The 8576-nt window shown below is 37.5% G+C and overlaps 1 protein-coding gene across 6 annotated transcripts in view; it reads left to right on the top strand.

Moving 5' to 3' along the window:
• Positions 1-8576, top strand: part of TRMT13 (tRNA methyltransferase 13 homolog) — a 24181-nt gene that overhangs the window by 2245 nt on the left and 13360 nt on the right. For all 6 annotated transcript variants that reach the window (XM_007122323.4, XM_007122324.4, XM_028489085.2 and 3 more), the window contains exons 2-3: positions 2336-2382; positions 2470-2536. In XM_007122323.4, coding sequence (XP_007122385.1) covers positions 2336-2382; positions 2470-2536 — 114 coding nt within the window. The remainder of the gene's footprint in view (positions 1-2335; positions 2383-2469; positions 2537-8576) is intronic.

Raw genomic sequence — 8576 nt, 5'->3', positions numbered from 1 at the left:
GGCTCCGGACGCGCAGGCTCAGCGGCCATGGCTCACGGGCCCAGCCGCTCCGCGGCATGTGGGATCCTCCCAGACCGGGGCGCGAACCCGGTTCCCCTGTATCGGCAGGCGGACGCGCAACCGCTGCGCCACCAGGGAAGCCCCTTGTTTTTTTTTTTTAATCTATTGGCTCACTTAATTTTTACAACCCTTAGGAGGTAAGATATATTATTCTTATCTTTCAGATGAGGCAGTAAGACTACCTCAGATCGTAGAGTTAGGAGCTGATAGTTAGGAGCCTGATAGATAGAACTGGAAATCATACCTAGGTAGTCTGGCTGACCTTTGGTTTTAACTGTTATGCTATCCTGTTATATACAGATTCATATCAATGTTAGGTAGACTTGCCAACACTATTAATTCCTTTTTTTTCCCCCGAGTATATGTAGTTAAATCCATGTAACTTAGAAACGAACAGGATGTAACTCTTCTATACTAAAAAGTTGCAAAGCTAGTAGAGTAGGGCCACATACCAAATGGTTAAAATACCATATAGACAGTCCCCAACTTACAATGAATGGTTCAACTTACGATTTTTTTGGATTTATGATGTTGCAAAAGTGATAGGCATTCAGTAGAGAGCGTACTTTGAATTTTGAATTTTCATCTTTTCCGGGGCTAGCGATATGCACTGCTGGGCAGTAGCAGGGAGCCAGGGCTTCAAGTCAGCCACGCTATCATGAGGGTAAACAACTAATATGCTTACTACCATTCTGTACCCATACAACCATCTGTTTTTCACTTTCAATACAGTATTCAATAAATTACATGAGATATTCAACACTTTATTATGAAATAGGCTGTTAGATCATTTTTCCCAACTGTAGTCTAATGTAAGTGTTCTGATCACATTTAAGATAGACTAGGCTATGCTACGATGTTCAGTAGGTTAGGTGTATTAAATGCATTATTGACTTAAGATATATCAGATTGTAATTCTATCATAAGTTGAGGAAGATCTGTCTTTTGTTTTTTTTTTTGTTTTCTGAGATACTTTTTTTTTCACATTTTAACATCTCTGAAATCAGAATGCTTCTTAAAATCAATGACATGTTATAATTTAAATTGGCAACATTTTTCCTTTCTTCGTAGTACCTAAAATAATAGTGAATATTATAGTCAGTGCTGTCATAGATTCAAAATTCCATATGTAGGCCTTTTCTATAACCTGTCTGAAGCTATAGACCCTTGTTTTCCAAAGCAGTATTTGTTCAGATATACATAAACGAGCTACACCAAAGGTTTTTTTTTTTATTAAAGTATAGTTGATGTACAGTGTTATATGTTACAGGTGTACAATACAGTGATTCACAATTTTTAAAGGTTATATTCCATTTATAATGATTATAAAATATTGGCTATATTCCCTGTGTTGTACAATATATCTTTGTAGCTTATTTATTTTATACATAGCAGTTTGTACCTCTTAATCCTCTACCCCTGTACTGCCCCTCCCCGCTTCCCTCTCCCCGCTGGTCTCTCCCCGCTGGTAACCAGTAGTTTGTTCTCTATATCTGTGAGTCCGTTTCTTTTTTTATTATATTAACCAGTTTGTTCTATTTTTTTAGATTCCACATATAAGTGATATCCTACAGTATTTGTCTTCCCTGTCTGACTTATTTCACTTACTATAAAACCCTCCAAGTCTATCCATTTTGTTGCAAATGGCAGAATTTCATTCTTTTTATGGCTGAATAATATTCCACTGTATGTATGTGTGTGTGTGTGTGTGTGTGTGTGTGTGTGTTTGTATATATATATATACCACATCTTGATCTAGTCATCTGTTGATGGACACTTAGGTTGCTTCCATATCTTGGCAATTGTAAATAATGCTGCCTTGAGCATTGGGGTACATGTATCTTTTCAAATTAGTGTTTTTGGTTTTTTTGGATATGTACCCAGGAATGGAATTGCTGGGTCATAAGGTAGTTCTATTTTTAGTTTTTTGAGATACCTCCCTACTGTTTTCCGCTGCACCAATTTACATTCCCACCAACAGTGTAGGAGGGTTCCCTTTTCTCCACATTCTTGTCAACATTTGTTATTTGTGTTCTTTTTGATGATAGCCATTCTGACAGCTATGAGGTGATATCACATGACACTGGAGATTTTTGTTGTTAAACTCTATGACCTGATTTTGCCAGTGTTTTGTTAATGTCCTTTTAAGGTTTCCTTACCTTGTTTTGGGATAGCATAAGCTTATGATTACACTGAAGCTTGTATCTAGTATCTGTAAGCAGTGAACTTGATATTTTATTCAAATAAATATGTCCTTTTTTTTTTTTTTAATTAGGAAGAAAATGCTCGGAAAAGAATCCTGTGTCCTTTAGATCCAAAACAGTAAGTATGGGTCAGAGAAGGATTTTTCTGTGCTGGAAACAGTGATTATCACAGTCTTATTTTAAATAATTTTCTCTTTAAATTTAGCACAGTATATGAAGATCAACTAGCAAAACATTTGAAAAAATGTAACTCAAGAGAGAGGCCAAAACCTGTAAGTGTTTGATCAGTAAAACTGAATGGTGAAATGTGTGGTATGTAATGTTTATATATACTTAGTAGATTACAAATGTGAATTTTTAACAAGGCTCTTGCCTCAGGAGGCTTAAATATGGCAAATACATTTGAGTGTATATAGGACATCAGATTGTGAATCCACTTAGACTCCTAATTGAGATAATAGAATTTTATGCAAGAAGAGTGGTATTCAGAGAATAATTCCACAGTTTATTTATTCAAAAATATTTACTTAGTGCCTACTAAATTCATTTCAATAAAATATGATCCCAGCCTTCATGGAACTTATTTGAGACTGGTAAGTAACTTGTAAATAATGGGCATTATTTAATAAGTTCAATGAAAGAAGTAAGTACACATGGGATAAGAGCACATACTTGCATTAAAATTAAATCCAAGTGGTCAAGAAAGGCTTCCCAGAGGGAATAACACTTGAGCTAAGTCTTGATTTGGCAAAGAAAAGAAAGAAGAATCTTTCTAAGTGGAAAGAACTATATGTGCAGAGGCAGAAATTGAGAAACCACTTGAGGTTTTCAAGGAACTTGTACTTATTCTAAAAGATACGGGGAACCATTGAAAGATTGCAAGCAAGGAAATGGTGGGGTCAGATTTATCTCTTAGAAAACTTTCTCTTAGAGCAATGTGGTAGGATGGCTTGCAATCAGAAGGTCTAGTTAGGGGGGCATTGCTGCAATCCAGGTAGGACATGATAAGAGACTGAATTAAAGAGGATGGAAAGAATATAGATAAATGCAAGAATTATTTAGGTAGCAGAATCAACAAAACTTGCTGACTGACTGGAAATTCGGAGTTGGATATGTGAGTCTGAAACTCAGTAGAGAGGTTGGGCGAGTAATAAAGATTCAGAAGTCAAATACATACAGATCATAGGTGAAGCTTTGGATTTTTAAGTTACCCAGGGTAAGAGATTAGTTAGAACTGGGGGGAAGTTGGGAGACTTGTTTATTCAATAGATATTAATTGAGCACTTATGCCAGACATTGTACCAAGCACCCTGCTTAAATTAACATGACAATCTAGTGGAAGGGATAGAGAATACAATATTATATGTGTTAAAATAGATTAAGTACAGAGTGCTATGGAAGAATAAAAGAGAAGAGCCTAACCCTTTTGGGGGAGGATATAGGGGTTTAGAGAGATGGGAAAGGAGTCAGGGAAGCTTTTCTGAAGGAATGTCATGAGATGAGACCTAAAGGTCAAAGGAGGGTCATCCAGACAAGGAAGAAAACATGGGTAACTCACATGACAAGTATGAAATACAAGGGGAGAGCTGAATAGAAGATGAGAGGTAGGCAGGAATTAGAGCATGAGACCAAGGACAGAGCTCTAGGTGACACTGACACCTAAAAGGTGAGCTGCTAGTAGGAACCATAGAAAAATATTGACAAGGGATGGCTGGAGAGGTAAGAAAGAGAAAAAAACAGAGAAGCATGGTATATGGGAAGCCAGGGGAAGGAGAATTTCAGAAAGAAATGAGTGATCAGCTGTGTCTAGCATCACAGTGGAGTCAAGTAAGGTAGGGACAGAGAAGAATCCATTGGGTTGGCAATATGGCAGTTGTTAAAGATCAAAGAGTTTAGCAAAATGCATGTTAAATAGAGTGGAGTGGGCAGAAATCAGACTGAAATGATATATGAGTAAGTGGAAGACAAGGCAGTAGAAATCTTAAGTGTCAACTATTCTTTTAAGAAACTAGTCTATGAATGGAACTTGAGAGGTAGAGTAGCAGTCAGAGAGGAAGGTAGGACAGAAGGAGTGTGTTTTAAAATGGGAGGGACTTCCCTGGCAGCCCAGTGGTTAAGACTCCACGCTTCTAATACAGGGGGCATGGGTTCGATCCCTGGTCGGCTAACTAAGATACCATGTGACGTGCAGTGTGGCCAAAAAATGAATGTAATAAATGATAGATAGATAGATAGATAGATAGATAGATAGATAGATAGAATGGGAGAAAAGAGTTTTATTTGTATGCTTAGAGTAATGAGCCAGTAGAGAAGAAGAAATTGAAAACAGAAGAGGGCATCACTGATAGTGTGAGGCTCCCCAGGAAGCAGACAGAAATAGGGTACAAAACAGAGGTCGAAGGGAAGAAATAGGGGAAGAAATAGCTCTTCCACTTACGTAGATGGGAAGTAGTATAAGATGGATATCAGTTCAGGCAAATTTGAGCTGACAGGAGGTTAATTGAGAAAGATGTCATTTGACAGCTACACTTCCTTGCTGAAGTAAGAGATAAGGTGATTAAGGGAGGTGATGGTATAGTAGGAGATTTGAGGAGAGAGGTAAAAGTTTAGAATTAGAGTTATGCAGAATAATTGCTAGGCATCTTTGAGAGTCAGACTGATGGAGATACTGAATTTGAACTGGCACCAGTCCAAATGACCGAGGAGCTTTGCTTCAGCAGCGTTCAGCAGTTTTAACTTTCAAACTATTGGGAGTTAAAAGTCATATTAATGCAGGCATTAGGTTTTGTAAGGGTGGGTTTGACAGAGAACCAGATTGTGAAAGATAATGATAACAATGGTGCTGAGTGTCCAGACTGGGTGGCATGAAAGGGAAGCCAGAAATTAGCTGAGAAAAAATAGAGGTCTTTAAAAGGTGAAAGAATATGATTAGGAACAAGAGAATCACTATACTTTGTACTAACATAGTACAAAGTTATAGTCAGAGAATGGGCTAATGAAGTTTAAGTTTTCAGAGGTTAAATGGTTCATAGTAACGCCAGAATCTAGAGGGTCCCTGAAAGTAGTTTACCAAAGTGGAGCAAAGGTCATTTAGAATTAAAAAGGTCAAGCAGAGCTGTTTGTTGGATGGCTTGAAAACATAGTCAAATTGGCTGAACTTAGTGGAAAGAACAGCTTGGTGTCAAAGTTCCTAATGAATATTGGATAATGACCAACAGATTGATAGTTGACAACTGCTGGGAGATTTAGAAGATGTTTAACAGCCCAGTGTTTCTCAGTGGGGGCTTTTGGCATTTCGAGTGGGACAGTCCTGTCCTGTGTGCACTTCAGAACATCCATGTTTTTAGAATTCCTGGCTTCTGAGTGGCAAATGACAAAGGCCCTTGTCAAGAAGTATGAAGGATTTGAAATTTCATCTTATTTTCAAGCTAACAAGTTAGCCTACCATAGGATTGTGAATGCTGGAAGAAGATATGAGACTCCTGGGTCAGAGACAAAGGGCTTTATTACTCACTGCACAGCAAGCAATGTGAGCTTCTTGTCTGCATCAACTCCCTTTGTTCCCTAAGTTCCCTCAAGTTGAAGTGGTCTTGGTGGATGCTGCACATGTTTGTCCACAGCTTGTGTCATAGCTGAAGAAGGCCAAGCTTAGGAAATACATCTTTTTAAATGAGCAGTAAGGAAACCTGCCTCACCTTTGTTCCATAAGTAGACATTTCTTTATTGTTTTGTACAATAAGCAGGCCTGCCACTGCTCTAGGAGACACTATTTCTATCTTCCAAGATTGCTTGGTATACAAATGTCCTTGCAAAGATAATCTGGAATAGAGGGGGGTCAGTGCCTTTGCTTATAAGACTTGCAGAAAATTGAGAGACCTGTAGATAATTGTCTCCCAATAGCACCTCTCAGTCATTTTGAGAACAAAATATCCCCATACATTTCCAGATGCTTCCCAAGTGAGAACTAGTAGGACAGATGGCATAAGTTTAAAAAGAAAAATATTTTTACATAAAGATGTGTAGAAGATTGTTTCCTTAATTTCTCTTTCTGACCTTTCATTGTTAGTGCATAGGAATGCCAGAGATTTCTGTGCATTAATTTTGTATCCTGCAACCTTACCAAATTCATTTATTAGTTCTAGTAGTTTTCTGGTGGCATCTTTAGGATTTTCTATGTATACTATGTATATATCATGTCATCGGTGAATAGTGACAGTTTTACTTCTTCTTTTCCAATTTCTATTCCTTTTATTTTTCTTTGATTGCCAAGGTTAGGACTTCCAAAACTATGTTGAATAAGAGCGGCAAGAGTGGACATCCTTGTCTTGTTCCTGATCTTAGTGGAAATGCTTTCAGTTTTTCACCATTGAGAATGATATTTGCTTTGGGTTTGTCATAAATGGTCTTTATTATGTTGAGGTAGGTTCCCTCTGTGCCCACTTTCTGGAGAGTTTTTATCATAAATGGGTGTTGAATTTTGTCAAAAGCTTTTTCTGCCTCCATTGAGATGATCATATGGTTTTTATTCTTCAGTTTGTTAATATGGTGCATCACATTGATTGATTTGCATATATTGAAGAATTCTTGCATTCCTGGGTCAAATCCCACTGGATCATGGTGTATGATCCTTATAATGTGTTGTAGGATTCTGTTTGCTGTATTTTGTTGAGGATTTTTGCATCTATGTTCATCAATGTAATTTTCTTTTTTGTGTGATACCTTTGTCTGGTTTTGCTATCAGGGTGATGGTGGCCACATAGCATGAATTTGGGAGTGTTCCTTCCTCTGCAATTTTTTGGAAGAGTTTGAGAAGGATAAGTGTTAGCTCTTCTGTAAATGTTTGATAGAATTCACCTGTGAATCCGTCTGGTCCTGGACTTCTGTTTGTTGGAAGATTTTTAATTACAGTTTCAATTTCATTACTTGTGATAGGTCTGCTAATATTTTCTAATTCTTCCTGGTTCAGTCTTGGAAGAAAGTAAGGAAACAATCTCATTTACCATCTCATCAAAAGGAATAAAATACCTAGCAATAAACCTACCTAAGGAGGCAAAAGACCTGTACTCAAAAAACTATAAAACGCTGATGAAAGAAATCAAAGATGACATAAACAGATGGAGAGATATACCATGCTCCTGGACTGGAAGAATCAACATTGTGAAAATGACTATACTATTCAAAGCAATCTATAGATTCAGTGCAATTCCTATCAAATTACCAATGGCATTTTTCACAGAATTAGGACAAAAAACTTTACATTTTGTATGGAAACACAAAAGACACAGAATAGCCAAAGCAATCTTGAGAAAGAAAAATGGAGCTGGAGGAATCAGGCTCCCTGACTTCAAACTATACTAAAAAGCTACAGTAATCAAGACAGTGTGGTACTGGCACAAAAACAGAAATATAGATCAGTGGTACAGGATAGAAAGCCCAGAGATAAACCCACGCACACATGGTCACCTAATTTATGACAAAGGAGGCAAGAACATGCAATGGAGAAAAGACAGCCTCTTCAATAAGTGGTGCTATATAAAACTCTTAGAGGAAAACATAGGCAGAACACTCTTTGACATAAATCCCAGCACTATCTTTTTGGATCTACCTCCTAGAGTAATGAAAATAAAAACAAACAAATGGGACCTAATTAAACTTAAAAGCTTTTGCACAGCAAAGGAAACCATAAACAAGACAAAAAGACAACCCTCAGAATGGGAGAAAATATTTGCAAATGAAGCAACAGACAAAGGATTAATCTCCAGAATATATAAGCAGTTCATGGAGCTCAATATCAAAAAAACAAGCAACCCAATCCAAAAATGGGCAGAAGACCTAAAGAGACATCTTTCCAAGGAGGACATGTAGATGGCCAAGGGGCACATGAAAGGATGCTCAGCATCACTAATGATTAGAGAAATGCAAATCAAAACTACGATGAGGTATCACCTCACACCAGTCAGAATGGCTATCATCAAAAAATCTACAAATAATAAATGCTGAAGAGGGTGTGGAGAAGAGGAACCCTCTTGCGCTATTGGTGGGAATGTAAATTGATACAGCCACTGTGGAGAACAGTATGGAAGGTTCTTAAAAAACTAAAAATAGAACTACCATATGACTCAGCAATCCCACTACTGGGCATATACCCTGAGAAAACCATAACTCAAAAGGACACATGCACCCCAGTGTTCATTGCAGCACTATTTACAATAGCCAGGACATGAAAACAACCTTAATGTCCAATGACAGATGAATGGATAAAGAAGTTGTGGTACATATATACAATGGAATATTACTCAGCCATAAAAAGAA

This window comes from Physeter macrocephalus, chromosome 4 (genome assembly GCF_002837175.3).
Source record: "Physeter macrocephalus isolate SW-GA chromosome 4, ASM283717v5, whole genome shotgun sequence".
Taxonomy (NCBI): Eukaryota; Metazoa; Chordata; class Mammalia; order Artiodactyla; family Physeteridae; genus Physeter; species Physeter macrocephalus.
The sequence above is the reverse complement of the archived record's forward strand: the minus strand, read 5'-3'. Positions and strand labels throughout refer to the sequence as shown.